Below are 20,772 nucleotides of genomic sequence, written 5' to 3'. Positions count from 1 at the left end.
CATGGCACTAGCATGTTTAGGTTGGGTATTAGGTTCCGATAACACCTGTAAGTTTTGCTTACGTGATTAACTTACGATTTTACTAATATACTATACGTAAATTTACATTCGTTAGTTTGTTGTAAATCAATTACGCAAGCATCCTTACGTGAGTGAAACTTACAGGTGTAATCGCGGCTTTACAGTTGTGGGATTACAGCAATATTTAAAATATTTGATCGTTTTCTATACTAATATTATAAAGAGGATAGATTTGCTTGTAATTGATGAACTCTTAACCGATTTTAATAATTTTTTCACTCTTACAAAGCTGTTTTATTCAGAAGTAATAACTATTTGCATGCACAAAATCACATCGACGTGTTTGCTCTATTGAGGCGGGATTAAAGAACGAACCAAACAAACACACATAATATTTAATGGAATACAGAATACCTGTTACTTTCGGTTTTTTTCAACATGGATTTTTTTTATTGTCAGTAGCTGTCTGTCAGAGCCTAAATACTTCCGAAATACTGACTTGAAAGTTATACGAATAGCTAGTTTTTTCTCGCGTGTATCCAAGTCAATAACAAACAAACAATAAAAATTCTTTACAATCAAATTGAAAAAAAAAAAAACACTTCCGAAACGCATGAATTGTTTTTAGTTTTCACTTAGTTTGCTTTGAACACCACGCCACTTCTTATTATTATTTATGAATGTTCTAATATTATATTAAAAAAAACGTACGGCCAGAATCGGAAACCCGCAAACAATCAAAGCACATGTCGACTCGCCAACATCCTTCAATGTGTTATGATTATGAAACAATCGTGTGCAACATTGCACTGAAACTTGAACACTCAACAAACAGAGACTACATTATACACAATAATTATTCACGCAATCGACGCGCATACACTATTTTAAAGAAGAGCTAAATTTGACTGAGCATATTAAAGATATATAAACATAGAACTTGCACTTAATGCGAGGCACTTCTGCCTTCGCTCCAGTCCATTCTTTTTACCATTCTACCGGTTGCAAGTCACTCAGGCGTAAGGAGTCACGATACAATACTTTGTAAATTTTTGACATACAATTTAATACAGCCTTTTTTAATTTTTTTTAATGAACATCGCGTGGCTTTCTATGCAAAGGAAATCATATTTTATATCAGTTAATAGAGGCGAGGTTAATTTTTATGGCATGACATTGCGAAACTGTTTTGCTAAGTAAGATTTAAAACGTAATTAATTAAAATTGCGATGTCTCGGAGCGTTTCACGGTTGCTTTAATACCGCTCTTAACATTTACATTGGAGTAATATGTAAATGTAATATTATGACTGGACGCCCATCGGCTACTTTCGCCTGGCCGATCGCTTCTGTTCAGCATCTGAGCGTCTGGTTTCGAGCAGCTTAGGTTTTCATCAAGTATAATAGAAGTATTTTGAGTATCTTCAGGCATTATGCATCAGATATACATACATTACATTACCTATTATCTGACACGGCCCTGCTGAAAATCCTTACTTGATGGTCTATGGTAAAGAGAAAACAAACATGCAAAATGTCAAGTTTAGAAAGCCAACGGTTTGAGCTGTACTTTGATATGTCAGTCAGTCAATTCATCCTTTTACTAGGTTATAATCGTGACTTCGTCGCCTAGACTACACAAATTTCAAACCCATGCTTTACCCCTTCAGGGATTGAATTTTCAAAAGTCCGTTCTTAGCGGATATCACAATAGCTATCTTAATGCCAAATTTCAGCCAGATTAATCTAGTAGTTTGAGCTGTGTGTTGATAGATCAATCAGTCAGTCAATTTTCATTATCAAAAGAGACGTTCCGTCTAATTTACTGATTGAATCAGTGCCCAGCCAAATCTTTAGGTTTAGAAAGCGGTGCACAGTGGTGCTCTTTGTAATGTACATTAACTAGAAATAAGACTGAATTTGTCGGAATTCCCACGGGATACGGAATAAAGAGAATTTATATTTTGACTGAGAAAACCGCGAGCGGTCACTAGGGTCTAAGTAGAGAGTAAAAGTAAGCACTCAGGCGACAGTAGGAAAGAGATATCTGTGATATGTAAATGGGTTTCTTACCCTGAGCTTCTAGTTCATCCACTGGTACTTTGGCAAGCCGCTTATTTATATCCGCATGCGCGTCTATAGCCCTTCTCGCGCCTGTTACGTCATCGGCAAAGTCCGCCCGAGCCACGTCCTCTTGTAAGTCGTCCAATCGGTCCAGTAACTCTCCTGCTTGCCACATCAACTCTTCTAGGGCCTACAATAGTGATAAAAATAAGATTTCATAGTATGAACACATTTTAACAGTTTACTTTACGGATTAAAGTTCCTAAAAATAATAATAAATAATTAATCATAACTTTTTTTGAATCCAAAATTAGATAATACCCACAATTTTATCTGTGTGGATTTTATCTTTGAAAAATCCCATAAGAATGTCAAATGTCTATGTCCGTCCCTCAGATGCAACCTTTGTGCAAATCAGTTAAACAGATAGGCTGTGTAAAGCGAGCAGACAGAGACACTTTCGCATTTACAATATTAGTATGGATTATAACAGTCATATAACTATTTATATAAATCGTTGTAATATCCCCTTTGCATGTTTCTAAGATTTATATATTATGATAATAAATCTTATCCTATTATTTTGAAATTACACTAAAACTACAATACACTACTTTAAAAATTAGACTAACCAATCGCAGATCTATCCATTGTGCATGATCATATTGTAAGGTGCCATCTAAATCTGGTGTCAGCTGAGAACTATCTATCACTTTGGGAAGTGCTTCTAAGCTGATCATGGTAGTCTGAAATAATACACATTAATTTAATAATAAATAATAAAATTGTTGTGTAGACTTGTCTAAAATTTTAGTAAGTATTTTATTTCTGTTTTTCAGCAAACAGTCTTGCTACATTTTTGTGCGATTGTGGGTATAGATTTGTATTTCTAGAGATAGGTATCTGTCCATAGATGAAGTTTCCTATTTGGAAACACATCCGAAAGACTAATGCGTAATTAATACTGATTATTATTAGTTCATGAACACATTTTTTTTGTGATGTCCCAAATTCACGGTTTCCGGATTTCATCCTTTACTTGTGCTATAAGACCTACCTATCTGCTAAATTTCATGATTCTAGGTCATCGGGAAGTACCCTCTGGTTTTCTTGACAGACAGACGAACGGACAGACAGGCAGACACAGACAGAAAGTCATAAAACCAGCACAGTGATCTTATGAGGATTCCTTTTTTCTTTTTGATATATGGAACTCTAACAATATACTACAGATTATTATAAAGTAGTTTTATATACCTCAAACTTATATTTATGTGCTCCTATCGTTGTGCGCTGCTTCTGCCAGAAATTATCAGGCTTCACTACAAGTGCCTGATGGACGGATGAAGAGAAGTGCTCTTGCAATACTTTTAATATAGGTTTTATTGCTGCCCATGCTGAACCTCTCATATCAATTAAAATTATAAAGCCATGGGATCTGACAGTATCACTAAAAATAAAATATAATATTGAATTTCATAATTTTCTATATTTCCATTAGTTTTGGTTACATATATAAAACAATAATAAACGCAAAAAATATAACTATTGTAATTGATTGAATTTATGGTACTTTTGCTACAACTGTGCATTTAGTCAATCATGAGAGTGTTCGTCAGATCATCACATTATCTAACTTTGGTGCTAGGCCAACTTGATTGCGGTAGAATGACAGCTACAATGTCACAATCGCAATCTTCTGATTGGTTGACGCTTGCTCACTATTGGCTACAATGCATTGTTGCAACAATAGCATAAATTTAGCCAATAACAACAATTGCAATTGTAATAATGATTGATGCAGATTCGTTCGGCATTGAACTGGAAATGCCCGGGGCCGGATGGGTTGCACAACTTCTGGCTAAAATGGTTCCAGTGCACATTCTGTCGTAACAACACAATTCCAGAACTCCATTGACTCTGGATCGTTACCGACACTCATGAAAACTGGTGTCACGTTCTTGGTACAAAAAACTATCGCCCTATAACCTGCTTACCGACCATCTATAAGCTACTAACATCTATTCTAACCACAAAAATAACTATGCATGTTGTGAAAAATAATGTTGTTTCTGTTATTTTATTTCTCTTTTGTTTCTGTTATTTATTGATTTTGTTGTTGCTGTTATTTTATTTTTTGTTCTTTCTGTGTTTCTGTTATTTTTTCTGGTGTTTTTGTTATTTTATTGTTTGTTGTTTTTGTTATTGCTGTTATTTTTGAACATTTTTTAAAAATAGGGTAAAATGTGCAAAATAAATAAATGAGAGTAAAAAAAATTGATGCAGATTTAACGGAATCAATCTTCAGCTAATTTATAGTCCAGATGTGACTTATTATTAATCAACTTATTCCTTTAATGTACAAATATGTTAGTGATTAAGGGTTTATTAATAGGACCTGACTGCGGATTTTGATAATTAATACGGCAAATGTACCAAAAGGGAAACATCTGAAAAGAGTTAGCTTTGCAACACTGGCCGAAGAGTATTTTCTTACCTAGGTATGCTAATTAAGTAATGAAGCAAGCGGCGATAGTCATCTGGCGTGACGCGATCACGTCTTGAGTTTGCGGGGAACCATATTATAGGCCCGCCGCGACGGTCTCGGCCACCAGTGAGCGAAGCTACCCTCTCTTGTAGGAGGGGCAAAACGTCCAGTGCACGCGCTCCCACCTCCATAACTGGCCCTCTTCTCAGAGGCTTTGCGATGAGCCTGATGCAGGAAACAAAAACTTGTTGTACTTAAAATTGTTGAGCTGTTATATCCTTGGAGTGTCTATTTAGTCTCAAATTTGAAAAAGAAAGAGTTGTATACATCATTTCGGTCCATATCTTTACTAAGAGAACAAGCTAATAGGGAGTTGCAGATAATGGGCACAGACCAAGTTCACCAATGTGAACTTGTCTACAATTGACTAAAAAGTCAATCTTAACTGTCTCTTGTGTGGTATGGATGTTGTCTTTTGGTGCTCCTTACTTTTCAGTTTTTGAGTTTACTTGACCTGCCTACTGATTTGCTAACTCAGTGTCTAACACTGAATGATTGCCATCGAGCTCAATTTTTATCTCATTGACAGTTTTTTATGAAAAATTACTTTAATATGACTTAATAAAGCAGCAATATAGAACAACCAAAGTCAAATAAGCATGGTGGCTATCATTTAGTATACACTGAGTTGAGTGAGTGGTCATTTGACTGTATTCTTGACTCAGTGAACAAAGTATAGTCAGATATTCTCAGACAAAAAAGTGAGTGTAAGGCTATTTGTATACATATATTTATGAGAAATATTTATTGTTTAGTTCAATCTCTTTTCTTTGCAATTTCAAATCTAAAAGAATGAATATATGAGACAACTAATCTAACAATGGTTAAAAATAAACTCATTACAAGTTTGTCATTCATGTTTTTATTTTTATGCATTTATACATTGTTCATCCAATTGAGTTGAAACTTTGTACAATTATTGTTGTTACTTGTGTGTAGGTTTCTGATATAGTACTATATAGAAGTCATATTTTAACACATGCCAGGCATTAGCTAGTCCACCATAAAAATCAGAATATATTTAAGTACTTAGTTAACACTTAACAAAAGACAATAAGTTTCAACATATTGAAATACTTAAATAAGTATATTACAAAAACCGTTGATCAAAAATAAGTTTATACAGCATTAGTATTAAATAATGCACCAATATAATTTTAACAAAATATTTTTTACGAAAGATATGAACAACTGATACTTACTAAATATCTGCTTACAATTATAGGTAACAATATGCAACACTTTCCTAAACTTATACAACACATAATAATTATATATACATATATACTTAAACAAAAATGCTGATCAGCATGCAAGCAGTAAAAAAATAACAAAAAAAAAAACAATGAATGCACCTTTATATGCTTTTCAGAACATTGAATGGAAATTATGTTCGTTTCTTTACAAAGCGAAAGACCAACGCCAAGTAAAGAGCAGGGGAGTAAGCACTGCCGACATCCTATTGTGTTTACGTAAATCATCGGTCAGCATTGATGAAACGAAACAGCACATATTACGAGCGAGTTAATGAATAAAAATTTTACTTGTACAGTTACACAAGATATTTTAATTAAAATAATCGCCTCGGCGGCGATGACAAATTGTTGTAGATATATTTATACTACATGTCACAACAAATAACCTCGACGAGCCATCAATTTGAACTAACCGTGGTGACTCAAAGATGCCAATTCAGTCAGGAATAAAAGGTTCGGCACACATTATTGTCACAGTTATAATTTTCACTAAAACATTTAAAAAATAAACACATTGACGTTAAAATTTATTAAAAACCATTTAACCATTTATTTCGTATTCAGCTGAAGATATTAAACACACAGACTGCTCATTACCATTCTAATCACAGACTAACAACATATAATTTTAATGTCACTATCTCAACCACAGATTTAACGGATTTAACCGTCACTGTACCTCCTAAGATGTCGCTACACTATTCGGACATGACTATAAAGCATGACTCGGACGGATAGGACGATCGTAATGAGTGTGATGATCGATGGTGTAACCAGATATAAATTACTAGCTAACGTCCGTGACTTCGTTCGTGTGGATCAAGGTTTTTCAAAATCGCATAAGAACTTTTTGATTTTCCGGAATAAGAAAGTAGCCTGTGTTACTCTCCATCCTTTCAACGAAGTCGTAGGCATCAGCTAGTAATTGATAAGTTCTCTAATTTTTCAAATTTTTGTTGATTACGATGCCCTCTGCTAGTCAGAGGGGCATGCAGAGAAACCTCCCTCCCTGCCAGTTCATTAGCCAATTTATCAGTTTAACCGATTCCGACAAAATTTGCTACAGAGTTAGCTATATCCCGGGAATGGACATAGGCTACTTTTTATCCCGGAAAATCAAAGAGTTCCCACGGGATTCCTAATGACCCATCCGCTCAACCGATTTGTATGTTTGGTACCGAGGTAGCTTGCATCCATGTTATTGGCATATACAACTTTTGACCCCGAAAAAACAAACGGTCCCCACGGGATCTTCAAAAATTTACATCCAAGCGGACGAAGTTGCAGTCATCCTCTACTATGAAATGTATTGTAAATTTTTCAGGTACTTCTGGAATCAATTAACTCCACAAAATAGACCAATCAAATACGTTAATTACCCTCAAATGTAAGTACGTTAAAAACCCCCGCTGTTCCATAAGTAAATCTTATCATGGATGCCCTTGTACAGTAGAAATAGATAAGAAGAATACACGGAAACCTAAATTTGGATGTTTCTTGTCGGGTTGGGTTGGAGTTTGAGTTGGAATGTGTGAAGCTTGCTAATGTCTATAGATAGAGGCTGTATGCAAATATGTCGAATGATGTCGACTTTATCAGCTGTCATCCTAGGATATCCTGTCTCTGTCTGTGGTTTTCGTTATTGATTTTTTGACGTTACAATTATGAAAACTACAAAAATTGTCGGTTTTTAGTTTTCTTTGACTGCAGATGAGTTGATTTTTAAATACCTACAGTGTAAATGATTATAGAAAAATAAAAAACACCATGTGCTTGATGAGGTTTAAGGTATGTAAGTTATTCGATCATTTTTAGTCTTCAATTTATAAAAACAAATGTTAAAAACGATGCAGTTGTTTATTAACTTTTTATAATTGAGCTGTAGAGCAAGACTCAGTAGGCTTACATGAATTTAATAAAATAAAACAGAAGCTGTTGCGACTGGTAATATACTCCCCATGCGTGTGCAACAGTTATTGATTACTTATTGATTTATTAGTGTTAGGACAATGAACTCTTAAAACATTTTGTGATTCGATCATGTAAGTTCTTAGATTTACTAGAAATACTAGTATTTGTCAGGGCTTCATTGCTTGTTTAAATACCTAGACGACTAATTGTACCTTTGACTGTATAATTGTTTTAATTTGCCTAAGCGAAAGTTTAGAAATACTTATTGAAAAGTGCGAATTCTTTTGAGCAGTGTGTTTGTTTTTAAACTTCAAGTTGCAGCTCAACCGTTTATTTTCAGGGATAAATCGTCAAAAAAGAATATTGTCAAGATGGATGAAAAAATAGATACTCCAGAGTTAAAATGCATGGATGTTGTAAACTATCGAAAATATTTTCGGACTCTTTGTTGGGGTGAATACAGGTAATTAAGTTAATGGTTAAAACTTAGATTCCTTTGGCATGAGGGAGGTGAGGGCAAGAGAGCAAGCTGCTCCCTCCCTCTGACACCACTCCCTTTACATGATCACATCATGACAAAACCGTAAATAATATTGTAGTATTCCCAGTCAGAGATGTTTTGTTTTCCTTGAATGAACTTGTGTCATGTTACAAGCTATCTCTGTTGTAAAGTTTGTTGAATAGCTATTGCATAAAGAAGTAACTAATCTTATTCTTTTCAGAGGAATTGATAGAATTCCAAAAAAAGTACTAAAGTCGAAAGATAAACTGAAAAAATGGAGGGCACCTAACCCTCTTGCAACTTGTTTTGCCCCATCCCTATTAGGGAATCCGTCACACTTTGCTGCCTTTGCTACCGTCCGTAGAACTATTTTAGCTCGAAGCCGTGAACTTCAGGCTGCAGTATTTGATCTATCTGATGATAGTGAAGGCGACAATTTGATGCAACAAGTAACTGTAACTAATTTACCAAAGGTAATTATTTTCTTTTGTTATTCTTACTGATAACAATGATATATATATATTGCTCTATAAGTACATATACAATGAACGAATATGTTTAGCTACAAGATTATTCTGTAAGCAATAAGGGCACCTTTGCATGTAGTTTGAAGTTATTTATAATTTATGAATGTCTCTATCTTGTGTGCAATAAAGTATTTATCTATCTATCTGAATGATAAACGGGTTGGTTCAAATTACAGATTACATGCATTGGACTGCGCACAGTTTTTGCTCTTATATCTGAGGCAAGGTTTTCAGATGCCCAGTTCTGTGAACAATCACTTAAAGCCTTATTAGATGTTCTACAAGGGCATGCGCCTGAAGACCTGGGTCATGAACCTAGTGAGGTATCTATATTCACATATTATTTTCAACACCTGTCTTCTGTAATTATATAGAGGGGACACTACAATGTTGATCAGGTAGTTGATTGCTGTAGTTTTTTTTAAAGCTAGAGAGACAATGGCAACTATCTCTGGTTGGCCGACTCTCTCTTGCTATTGGCTAAAATGCTTTGTTGCAGCAAAAAATACATAAATGCAGCCAGTCATAATAATTGAGATGGTAGCAATAGCTCATGTAACTTTCCATAATTGACTAGTTAGTGTCTAATATCCGCAAATTGTTTTCTTGCACAGATTATGTCAAACTTACACATCATGCTAGTGGAGATATCTGGCGGTACCGGGCCTACAGGACGGCTGGAAACGCCCTCAGCGCTTACAGCGCTTAGCAGTTCCTGTCTGATAGCATTAGCAGTTGCCCGTGGGGAAGCTGAACTAGTGCTTGGTGCTGTAACATCACTTATTATGGCCCCACCCTCACTGACTGAACAAAATATACAGGTATAATTATATGCATATTTATGGTTAAGGATAAGTCATAACTTATTAGGAAGATGTAGAAGCTAGTGTTGGCTGGACTGGTGGTGTGAAGAAAAACATGAGAATATTTAAGCTGAAGAAAGTTGATGCCTAAATTTGGAGAAGTTTGCTTGACCAAGCCCATGCTCACTCAAGGCTGAGCAAGGTCTAATAGTTTTTTTTTAATAAAAATAGTGAGCAAATGAGCAGGCGGGTCACCTGGTGTTAAGTGATTACCGCGGCCCATGAACATTTCCAGTACCAGAGAAACCACCAATGCTTTGCCGCCCTCTCAGGAATTTGTTAGTCCGCCTCTTAATAACCCCATGCTGTAAATTATGGAGTCCTGAAATAACGGACACTCCTGCTTTGCTCCCTTTGCTTACCCTGACTATTGTATTTATTTTTAAGTTTCTGTTAAATGTCGAAAACTTTGTTCTAGATACCAACAAATTTAACCATTTTGCAACGAAGCGTACAGTCCGTGATTCTGGGCTCACCGTCTCGCAACTTGTGGCTAAACTATGGAGTGCCCCATAAGTCTCTCATAACAAGTTTCCCTGTCGACTTGCCTTCACAGTTAACAATTGGCTCAGGGGAACTCGTAGTGCGAGCTCTGGTGTCTGATGGTTGCTTTTTATACGTATATACCTCTAAAGGTCTGTTGAAAATTGGTTCTGGTTATGGTAGTTCCATAAGACAACATGTCTACCTGTACAACCCGGACTTTTTTGCTAGCGACCGCCACGGTTGGCTGGGCTATTGCCGAGTGAGTACATTTTTTTTAAATAATAATAATTACTGAAATGTTAATAAATTAACATGAGGCCATCAGCAAAGATCTTTCGTAGATCTTATAGTTTGCAACCATTTTTTTTGGTTTTTTTTTTTCAATTTTTATTTTTAAAGAAAACATACAAAAAATACCAAAAGTACATATTATTATAAAATAAGTAAAACAACAAAAAACTCTAATTAAAGATTGATACTTCAAGTATGCTGGTTTTCACTTAATTTATAGCAATACGAATATAATAAACAATAAAATTTCACGATTAAATATTTGAAATGAATTATGTACAAAATACAACAAAAAAATAATGTTTTTGTTTTTTTTTTTTTTCAGAATAAATTATATGTAAGAATTGGAAGGAAAAAGAGTGAAGTACTCGAAGTTGATAAAGACACTTTGGAAGTGAAGAGTGTGTTGCATTTGGACACTGGCCATCCTGGACCTTCGGAACCCAAGTCCGCCATCTTCACTGATAGCAATCAGCTTGGATCTATCACGCTATCAAACTATGTGAGTTTAACTGTGTACGTTTTTATAATAGCAGACGGCAGACAAGAGTTGTCTTTCAACAAGTTCAAAGATTTTATAATGTAATCCATTGAAAATCCTAATAAGTACATAGTGAAGGATTATTTAAATGATATGAAAGCTAAGGAAATGAGATGCTTGACAGCTTTGATAGTTCCAATAAGTTTAAGTGATTTGTGAAATGGTGATGATAAAAAAAAATACCTGGCTGAGTTGTGGGCTCTTCTCAGACCTGGGTGCGTTAGGAACCTTTAGTAAACTTTTAGATTTAAGTTTATGTAATTAATTAACACCATTACATCCAGTGTAATGTCCAGTCCAGTCTACCTTGACTAAATGCTTCTATTTTTGAGTAATACATATACTGTAAGTAGAAATACCATAATATTATCACTATGGTTAATTATTATTACTACAACAGATTGACGAAACTCTTTACAGGGTTTATCGATTTCACAGGCTATTTTAGAGATAAAACAGTCGTAATTGCAAACTTTAGAGGCGGATGGATATTATAATAAAAATTACAAGCATGCATTGCAATGTGACTTATTGACTACAATTTGAGTCACAAACCTTCTTGCAAGTGCCAACAACAATTTTACCCCTTTAGGGGTTAAATTTTCAAAAATTATTTTTTAGCAGATTTCTACCTCATAATAGATAGCATGCCAAATTGCTCGAATTCATCCAATAATTTACTTAAAAAAAATTACCATACATACAGGACAATCTCATCATAAAAATGTATGACGTGGAGACGAGCGGAGTGGAAAGGACGCAAGGCGCTCGGCACACGTTGACCGCACGTCGAGAGTTCCACGTGCATTTACTTCGGCGCCGGACTTTGGTCCTCGGAAGACCGCCATTTGACGACGGTCTGTCAAGGCGAATGGTGGACCTCGATGCCCCTGTGGCAATGCAGCTTGATGACAACGATGATGATCCACTGGTGGGCATAAGCTCTGGGCAAGATTTTGGACTTTTGACCACATCGTCAGGGAAGGTATGTGAAATTTTATATATATATATAAATAAAAGTATAATATTTTTATATACATAAAAGTATTTAAATCTTGCAATTTTATAATGTTTTGTTGGATTTGAGTCTGCCCAATTTTTTTCTAAGTAATCGTTTTTCAGGTCTACTACACTGGCAAAGGTACCACTCTGGGCTACAAGGTGCCTTCGCCTCATACCGGTCGCTGGACTCTAATAAAAGAGACTCTATTCAACAAGAACGAAGCGCCGAATATTAAGAAGAGCAAAGTTGTGCAGGTATTATTGACCTGTTGATTTCCTTTTTTAATTACATTATCCTCTGAAATTGTGTTTTTGCGAATTATATTCTCAAACGGGTGCCCATTCACAGTGATCATAAAAATAATTTTTTTTTTCTGGTATAAGTGATACTTTTAGCTGCATTAATTTCGCCGGAGCTGTTTGCTGTTTGCTTAGAACAGCAATATCATTGTTCATATCCAAAGTTCAGCTTTTCTGAGAATGATTCCGGAATCAAGACTTTAATTTCTTTAGGTAATTTTATAACTACGAGTCTGATGCAGTTTTTTTTCTCTTGTTTTATGGTTTTTCTCAGTGCCTCTAACTACTCTACTATTAAAAACCTCGCCTGCGGCTCAGTCGTAGTAACTCACACTCATGTGTTAATTACCCCTATTATCCAACCGTTTCATAAACTTCTATATTATTAGTGTTTGTTTAATTGTAAAAAAATCATCCTAGGTCTATAAACTATCTAGGAATCCTAGTCTATCTAGGAATGTTGAACGAATGGTTTGTTGAAGGTGGCGTTAGGGCATGAAGGTGTCCACGCTATCCTCGTGTTGGACAATGGTTCGGCACTATTCACAGGCATCGCGAGACGCGGGGAAGACGGGGATGCCATAAAGCACAGACGGACACCAAAGCCTACGCGACCGAAAAAAATTCTTAGGGTAAATATAGTCAAATGGCACCCTTAATGATATAGTAATCGAATTCAAGAAAATAGTTTTTGACAAATCGCAGAAAACGTTTTGCAATGGGGATCCACAGGCAAAACTATCTCTGGAAGCGCCACTAGAGCTCCGGCCAATGCAAGCTGTCATAGTTTCATAGCAGGTTTCAAACGAGGAGGTTTAACATGGCAATTTTTTTTAAATTACGAGGTGTGTTCAAAAAGTACCCGGAATTTTCGTTTTTTTCAAAAAAATATTTATTTATTCGTCTACATCAATATGGTCCCCTTCAAATTAGTCCCCCCCAGATATAATACACTTATGCAAGCGTTTTTTCCAATCTTCGAAGCACTCTTGATATTCACTTTTTGGTATGTCCTTGATCACTCTCAGCGATTCGGCCTTTATTTCTTCAATCGAGGAAAAACGCCGTTCTTTCATGGGTCTCTTCAACTTTGGGAACAGGAAAAATTCACACGGAGCCATATCTGGTGAATATGGAGGTTGTTTTTGGCCAAAAAATTACGAACATGCAACGACGAGTGAGAACGACGAGTGAGTTTTGGAATGAATTTTGCTGCCACTCGTTTCATGCCCAAAACATTTGAAAAAAATGTTATGATATGAGCCAATTGATATGCCAACTTCATCAGCAACTTCTCTAATTGTGATTCGGCGTTCATTCATAACCATTTTTTCCACTTTTTTTCACATTTTCATCGATTTTATTGACGTGCTGGGTCGACCGGAGCGTTCGTCATCTTCAACGTCTTCGCAGTAATCTTGGAAACGCTTATACCACTCGTAAACACTTGTTTTTTTCATAGCAGACTCACCATAGGCTTTTTGTAACAGTTCACACACTTTGTTACACTTCATTTCATTTTATACGCAAAATTTAATACAAATTCTTCGACTCTTCCATTGTTTAAACAAGCAAAAATCGCCGAACTCATAAAAACACGTCGGACCTTAGCGACTACCACAGACAAAGTAAACAGTAAATATAGCTGAAAATTTTATCATACTTTAGGGGCATGAATAACAACACAATACAAAAATAATTTTGACAATCGGTCTCTCCAGACCCGCGAAATTTAAAAATTCCGGGTACTTTTTGAACACACCTCGTATGTGTTTGACAGTTCAGTATAGCTGGTTCCACTTATTATACTATACGGCTAGTCCGCTGAATTGGATAATAATGGATGCATTGGCAGTATGGACCCCCATTAGGACGCGACTGTTTATTTGAACATAAATGTCCTAAGATGTTACTTGTAAAGAGTGCGTAAAACAAGTAGTCCAGTGAGAATACCATGCGTGTGACTGCGTTTAATTGTAGAGCAGATCTTACCTACGCTTCTGCTTTATGATCCGAGCGAGAGACTTACAGTCCGATCCCTCCAGTGGTTTCTTCTGTGTGGCCTGTGTTGATATATCAGTCAGTCAGTCACCTCTTCCTTTCCTTGGTGACGAAATATTTTTTTACTTTTATCAATAACTGACTGGTCTGTTAATTAAGGCTTCTGTAACTTGTAGGCGGAAAAACACCACGTCATATACGCGGCATGTAACTACGGATCGACTGCTCTGGTGACTCGTTCGGGCGAGTTACTCATGTTCGGAAAAGACACGCAGCATTGTGACGAGAACGGGCTCGTAACTGATTTGCGAGACGTGAGAGTTATTCAGGTAAATATGGCTTTAATTTTTTTTTGACTAAAGTTAACCAAGGACTAAAATAAACATAAACACCACACCATTGTCTATGTTGACTGACTATATAAATAGGCTATGTTGACTGAGTATATAAAAAGTTGTATAGGGCACTGTATATTTTTCAAATGACTCCCACATAATATTACGTTGATATATATCTCACAAACTCTAGTGAAGTTAACCATATAGTCCAGATATATTTAACATTTCACTCTATACAAAGAAACAGGGGCTTATGAATGTATTTTTCATAGGTGGCGTTAGGAAAAGCCCATGCAGTAGCGCTCACAAACTTTGGTGAAGTGTACACGTTTGGCATTAACAACAAAGGACAATGTGGCAGAGAATTTGGCTACACAAGAGAAAGTGAGTATTGTAATGTTAGATCAATCGTGTTTTATATCTATCGAAATGTTATATAAGATAAGTTGTATAATAAGTTTGTTTTTAGGAAGTAATGCCTAGAACTACTGAACCGATTTTGAAAATACGTTCACCATTAGAAAACTATCTAGTTATTCTTTTCACAATGTTCCCGGGAGAAAAGAACGGCATTGCTTTAAAATCGAATTAGTATATTGCCGTCGATTGTGATGTTTTACTCTAAACTAAAAGAGCATCTGCATATTTTTCGTAGTGTGCTTTACAAATTTAAACAATAGGCTCACGACTGGCGCCTAGACTCACGAGGTTTGACAGTTCTAAATCAAATTAGGTTTGTATGTCCTCTGCTTTTTCCAATGGTAAGAAACAGATGTTAACACTATAAAATTTAGTTGCGCTCAGAGTCTACCAATATTGGATGCCTGTGGCATGATATGTTTTGGTTTGCAGAGCCCTACAGAAGTACAAGCGCAAGTAGTGGCAAAGAAGAAGCACGTCTTTGCGTCGGCGTACACTCGTGGAGTATGGAGTATTGTAGAGTATGCGTACTGTGCCGAGAATGTACAGGTTTTGCGAGCGCTTGCAGTTACGCTGCATCACCGAACCGATTGCCTGGAGAGTGAGTGATTAGATTTTTTGAAATTAATTAGCGCTAATTTCATTTAATTCTTAATTAGGTTGTCCGTATTCATTTATTGCTATAGTAATAAAACCGCATCTGCATCCTTCTGTATTTTGTATTGTTTTCCTGTCTGATTACCCTAAAGGATTTATCACTACATAGGATAAAACAAAGTCGTATAGCTGTCTGTCAATCAAGTCGAGTCAAGCTGACATGGAGCGCACAGGTTAAACTAAAATAAAAAACTGTAAACAAAAGTACGCAGCACCGAATAACAACGTCCGCACCGCAAGGGAGACAGTTAAGATTGACATTTTGATCGCAACGTGAAAGTGCTTCATGTCATTATCTACGTCCAATGACGTGGGGTTATTTACATCCCTATTAGCTCGACTCCAAGAGCGATAGTACAAAATTAACGATGAGTATTATTTTTGACCGATAATTTCTGGTAAGAGCCTCGATAGCTCAGCGGTTGAGGAGCGGACTGAATTCTGCGGTCGGCGGTTCAAAACCCACCCGTTGCACTATTGTCGCACCCACTCCTGGCACAAGCTTTACGCTTAATTGGAGGGGAAAGGGGAGTATTCACGATTAGCATGGCTAATATTCTTTAAAAAAAAATATATAGCAGGTTTAAGCTTGTATTATAGGATTGTGTACTTGTGCATAGGAAATGTGGTTGCGGGGAAGGCGACCCGGGTTGTACTATCTGCGGCGCTTGTCGGAGATGCGCGGAGGCCTCCACGTCAGGCGTTCAAAAATCACGCACTGACCAATCCGCCTATAACAATGGTAGGTAACAATAAATAGGTATTTTGTCTCAAAAGTACTAGCAAATAAATCTATGCTCCGCACCTACATTTTTTTTAATTTTTTTTATTCACTATAAGCAAGCGCTTGACTACAATCACACCTGATGGAAAGTGATGATGTGGTCTAAGATGGGACGCGTTTATCTAGAAGGTGCCTATTCACTCAGTTCAGTTCAGTATTTACAGATCCTAAATTCCTATAGTTTAGGAGTGCTGTATCTTTCATTATCAGCTTGAGGAGTTGGAATTTAGAGTTCAATCATGAAGTTATATTGCTAGGTGGTATTGGATAATATCAATCATCAGCAATAGTTTTTGAATCAACTTAGGCGAGGAGTAACTCTGCAGATTAAAGAATTGGGCCCAAAAGTTTTAAGTATGAATGTATTTCATGAACTTCCTCTACTGAATGAGACAAAATTTTTGTAAATCAGTCCAGAAATCTCAGAAAAATAGGTATAAATGCTTAAAAAAGGGGCAAATTGAAAACTATCTTCTTTTTGGAAATAGGTTATAAAGAGTAATTGATGAGTTTCTTTCTGGCTCTTCTCAGTGGTGCTTTCCGAATCGGTGATAGAAATCTGACATATCATAAGTGGTTCAACTTGTTCTACATGAAATAAACAGTGAACAGAACCAGATTAGTTCTCTTTTAACTAATTTTTTAAAATCGTATTTTATCTTGATCCGGTTTTAAATTATTTTCGGTGAAACCGGCCATGAAGTGGGGCACAAATAACCTTAAAAAGTGCATTTTTAAATAAAACCGGATAGGTCCAATATTAAAGATGCAATAGTAGTAATTTTTGTGCTCTCCTGTAAAATTTAATTACGTGGACTAGTCCTAGTTCGCCAGCTCAGTGAATTTAATTTCAAAATCTCTTGGTGTGTCCAGAAAAAGATTCGAGTCAAAGTGAAGGTGAGACAGGGTCGGGACTGGGATCAGCGGGGACCGCGGGATCAGGGCCGGACTCGGAACGGGAGACCGTGAAAGTTAACTGCTTGCCTCCGGCTCGCGTCGTTGTGCCTGGGGGACATCGAATCAATGCCGTCGCGTGTGGCTTACATCACACTATGTTGCTCTCTGAACTCGGTTAGTCAATTTGTTTTACTAAAAACCTTTTTGATTATTATAATCACTCGTTCCCTGCATTTATTTTCAGGAAAGCTAAAATAGGAATTATTTCTTGCACGCTATTTTGACCTCTATTTTAGTATTGATTTAGTTCATTATCAATGAAAACTGCTTGATTATATTACTGCTCAGTATGCGCTTACTGTAACTGTCACTTGGCAAGACAGTACGATCCAACCATAAGCCGGTTACGATTTAAACAGACGTGAGTTTGTGGCTGGTATTTTCGAATGAGAATTTGTAAGAAGCGCGCCTTGTGTGGTTTGTCGTTGATTGTTAAATGTTTGTTATATAGGCGAGGTGTTCACATTCGGGTCGAATCAATGGGGCGCGCTGGGTGCGGGCGACCTCGTGATTCATCACCGCGTGGTGCGCGTGCGCGTACCGCGGGCCATGGCCGTCGCCGCCGGCAGCAACCACTCCGCTGTACTCACTAGAGACGGCGAAGTATATACTTTCGGCAGTTATCAGGTAAGACCCGAGAAACCCCTTCAGTGGACCCCCCTGGACCCCTTCAACCGCTTAAAGGCGTAAACAAATTATAAGACACGGCTGACGGACGCAACTGACAGCCGCGACTTTTAGCTATGTGGATAATACATACTACACTGAACTGTGCGTTTCGAACGTAAATCGTGGACGTAACCTTGAGCGTCAGTGAAGACGCTATTCAAAAATAGTCATTAAAATCAGTATGGCCCCTTCGGCAACCTGGGCTACTGGAGTGTAGACTTCGGCGGGGACAACAGACGGAACGTTTAAGTGCGGAAACCAGCCCAGAGAGAATAAAGAAAGAAGAAGAATCAATATGGCCACTACAGTTAAAAGTGTGTTACTCTTTCAGAAAGGATCTCTTGGTCGAGCTCGTCAAGAGGAACCGCGGTCGGACCGCAGCCCAGTGTGGTACGCCACGCCCGGCCGCTTACCGAACATCGGTACTCAGTACGGCTGCCGCGCTGTGTGGGTGACTGCCTCAGGCGATCAGACTTTTGTCCAAGTCTCGCAGGCTTTAATTAACACTGATACGCTCTTTAGCTCCACGATCACCGCCAATTCTAACAGTATAGGTTGGTATGAACTATCAAGTATATTCATCATCCATTCAGCCTATCGAAATCTGTCTTTCTTTAAGGAACTATTTCCGTGCTGGGTTTTGTGTTATTCGTTTTATAATTTGAAACTTAAACAAAATAAAGTTTGTGGTAAAATCTTGCAACTGAATTTCATCAATATCGGTTAAGCGGATGGGTCATGAAATCCTAGCAGACAGACATACATACACGCTTTCGCATTTATAATATTAGAATGGATATGGATAAATACTTAATAAAACTTTTGTAAAATTTCTTTGACAGTGATTCTCCCAAATCGACCAGAGCACACTTTCAAGTGCATAACGATAAATAAATCCGACGGTTCCTGTAACGCTTGGACGGGTCCTGAACAAGTCGACTTTGTTAATACACTGGCCTGTCTTGATCCCTTGTACGACGTATTATGGTGCTACCAACCACAAATGCGAGTCATGAAATGCTTCAACATATTAGCGTTCGATTCACACAAACTCCAGAGATGCTGTTCCAATGACCCCGAAGCGTTCTCGGATGTCGAATTCGAATATCCAAATTACGGATGTATGAAAAGGTTGGAGGATTTTAGACAGTTGGAAAATTTTGAGTGGATCTCGAACAAGGAAGATCAGCCTGCAGATAACATAGCGCTGTCAAATATGTCGGTTCTTAACCAGGAACTAGCCATTCCTTGCACACCGGGTTGCCAAGTTACGAGAATACATGCGGCGCTACATTTGCTTGGATGCCTGGATTCACTTACGTACGCTCACGAAACCAAGTAAGTCGATGTTTTATTATAGTTGTACATCTTGACTAAAATGGTTCGTGCGGTAACTGGTTGCGGGGGTTTTTTTAATGTATGTTTTGCTGGCAACCCTCCGACATGGTTATCGGAGACTGTATAGCTTAACACGGCATTTTTTTAACCTTATTCTGTTCAGATTGTCATGAAACAGGTTCTTTTTTTTAACTGTAACGGGTTGCGGGTTGCGGAAGGGTGCAGCGACGTTGAGAGCGATGGTTTTTGACAACCTCTTTGGTATGAGCACTGTGGTCTTGAAGTCCTGGGTTCTACGCAGCATAATACCGAAACGCTAAACTGATTTGTAACGGAATTTCAAAATAAATACATCAAACTCACCCTCCCTCCACCCGTGCCTTACCTCACAAGGCATCTCATTGAAACGATGTACTACCCATACCTATTCAAGCAGATTTTTTTTGTATTTTTAATTCTCACACTGGTATATTTGTTTATAGACCATCGATGGTGGAATGTAAGCGTGACAACGCTGTACAACCGATAATATCTGTCGTTGAGGACTACCTAACCGTGAACCGGTTTGAGAACCACGGCGCAGGTTGGGGTTATTCAGGACATTCGGTCGAAGCCATCCGTTTCATGTGCGACAGCGATATTTTGCTTGGTAAGTAATTATGTGAAGCTTATCATGTGTATGATAAAGCTATCTTTCACACCAAAATGAAAAATGCCTCGTGTGTCGTACGCTACATATGGTGTAAATATTTTTGCTATAAATTCAAATCTTTTTCAAGTAAAGATGAACATTTATGAAAATAATCAACGCTCATTTATACTAGTAGGTCCCTGGCGTGTGCTATTACGCTAAAAAGAATGTATTGTTTGAAACCATCTTCGCATTATTGCCTTTCTAATGGTTTTGGGCACATCGGTTGGATGGTTTCAAAGTCTATAATGGGCATAGGTAGACATATTTTTTGTGTTTTATATATTAGGATATACCAAACTAAATGATCTATCATGGAGAGATGGAAACTAAGAATATTTTATCGTTCAAAAATTATATTATTGTAATAATAAAGGTGGAGTTGGACTTTACGGAGGTCGAGGCGACTATACGGCGAAGATACACCTTTTCGACATCGGCACGGAAGGCGGAGACCAAGAGGGGGATGGCGAGTTAATGTTTGAGACCGACGAGATTTTTTACGAGTGCGCCCCTAAAGACAAGTACCCGCTGATGTTCGAATCCCCAGTAGCCTTAGCAGTAAGTGAACAAGTCGTACTTATACGCCAAAAACGAACCAAAAAG

At 37.3% G+C, this 20,772-nt stretch overlaps 2 protein-coding genes across 8 annotated transcripts in view; one reads left to right on the top strand and one right to left on the bottom strand.

The window, feature by feature from the left end:
• LOC123880464 (kalirin) overlaps positions 1 to 6,483 on the bottom strand; it is a 110,786-nt gene extending 104,303 nt beyond the window's left edge. For 5 of the 7 annotated variants that reach the window (XM_045928591.1, XM_045928594.1, XM_045928593.1 and 2 more), the window contains exons 1-5: positions 6,302 to 6,483; positions 4,582 to 4,797; positions 3,342 to 3,534; positions 2,717 to 2,830; positions 2,094 to 2,274 (exon numbers count right to left, since the gene is read on the bottom strand). In XM_045928591.1, the coding sequence (XP_045784547.1) occupies positions 2,094 to 2,274; positions 2,717 to 2,830; positions 3,342 to 3,534; positions 4,582 to 4,763 (670 nt within the window). In that variant the 5' untranslated portion in view covers positions 4,764 to 4,797; positions 6,302 to 6,483. Of the gene's footprint in view, positions 1 to 732; positions 775 to 2,093; positions 2,275 to 2,716; positions 2,831 to 3,341; positions 3,535 to 4,581; positions 4,798 to 5,987; positions 6,273 to 6,301 lie in introns of those variants that run through there. The other 2 variants (XM_045928592.1, XM_045928595.1) reach the window with 2 other exon arrangements.
• A 1,246-nt stretch (positions 6,484 to 7,729) lies between these two features.
• The window catches only part of LOC123880463 (E3 ubiquitin-protein ligase MYCBP2), a 130,893-nt gene continuing 117,850 nt past the window's right edge, over positions 7,730 to 20,772 (top strand). Inside the window, exons 1-20 of the mRNA XM_045928589.1 lie at positions 7,730 to 7,930; positions 8,140 to 8,262; positions 8,522 to 8,774; positions 9,005 to 9,151; positions 9,443 to 9,649; positions 10,110 to 10,436; positions 10,794 to 10,970; positions 11,716 to 11,994; positions 12,132 to 12,266; positions 12,794 to 12,943; positions 14,489 to 14,641; positions 14,923 to 15,034; positions 15,503 to 15,671; positions 16,348 to 16,469; positions 17,385 to 17,582; positions 17,920 to 18,095; positions 18,469 to 18,691; positions 18,980 to 19,475; positions 19,958 to 20,124; positions 20,543 to 20,727. Coding sequence (XP_045784545.1) covers positions 7,929 to 7,930; positions 8,140 to 8,262; positions 8,522 to 8,774; positions 9,005 to 9,151; positions 9,443 to 9,649; positions 10,110 to 10,436; positions 10,794 to 10,970; positions 11,716 to 11,994; positions 12,132 to 12,266; positions 12,794 to 12,943; positions 14,489 to 14,641; positions 14,923 to 15,034; positions 15,503 to 15,671; positions 16,348 to 16,469; positions 17,385 to 17,582; positions 17,920 to 18,095; positions 18,469 to 18,691; positions 18,980 to 19,475; positions 19,958 to 20,124; positions 20,543 to 20,727 — 3,801 coding nt within the window. The 5' untranslated portion in view covers positions 7,730 to 7,928. The remainder of the gene's footprint in view (positions 7,931 to 8,139; positions 8,263 to 8,521; positions 8,775 to 9,004; positions 9,152 to 9,442; positions 9,650 to 10,109; positions 10,437 to 10,793; positions 10,971 to 11,715; positions 11,995 to 12,131; positions 12,267 to 12,793; positions 12,944 to 14,488; positions 14,642 to 14,922; positions 15,035 to 15,502; positions 15,672 to 16,347; positions 16,470 to 17,384; positions 17,583 to 17,919; positions 18,096 to 18,468; positions 18,692 to 18,979; positions 19,476 to 19,957; positions 20,125 to 20,542; positions 20,728 to 20,772) is intronic.

Source organism: Maniola jurtina, chromosome Z (genome assembly GCF_905333055.1).
Source record: "Maniola jurtina chromosome Z, ilManJurt1.1, whole genome shotgun sequence".
Taxonomy (NCBI): Eukaryota; Metazoa; Arthropoda; class Insecta; order Lepidoptera; family Nymphalidae; genus Maniola; species Maniola jurtina.
Note: the sequence above shows the minus strand (reverse complement) of the source record. Positions and strands in the feature narration are given on the sequence as shown.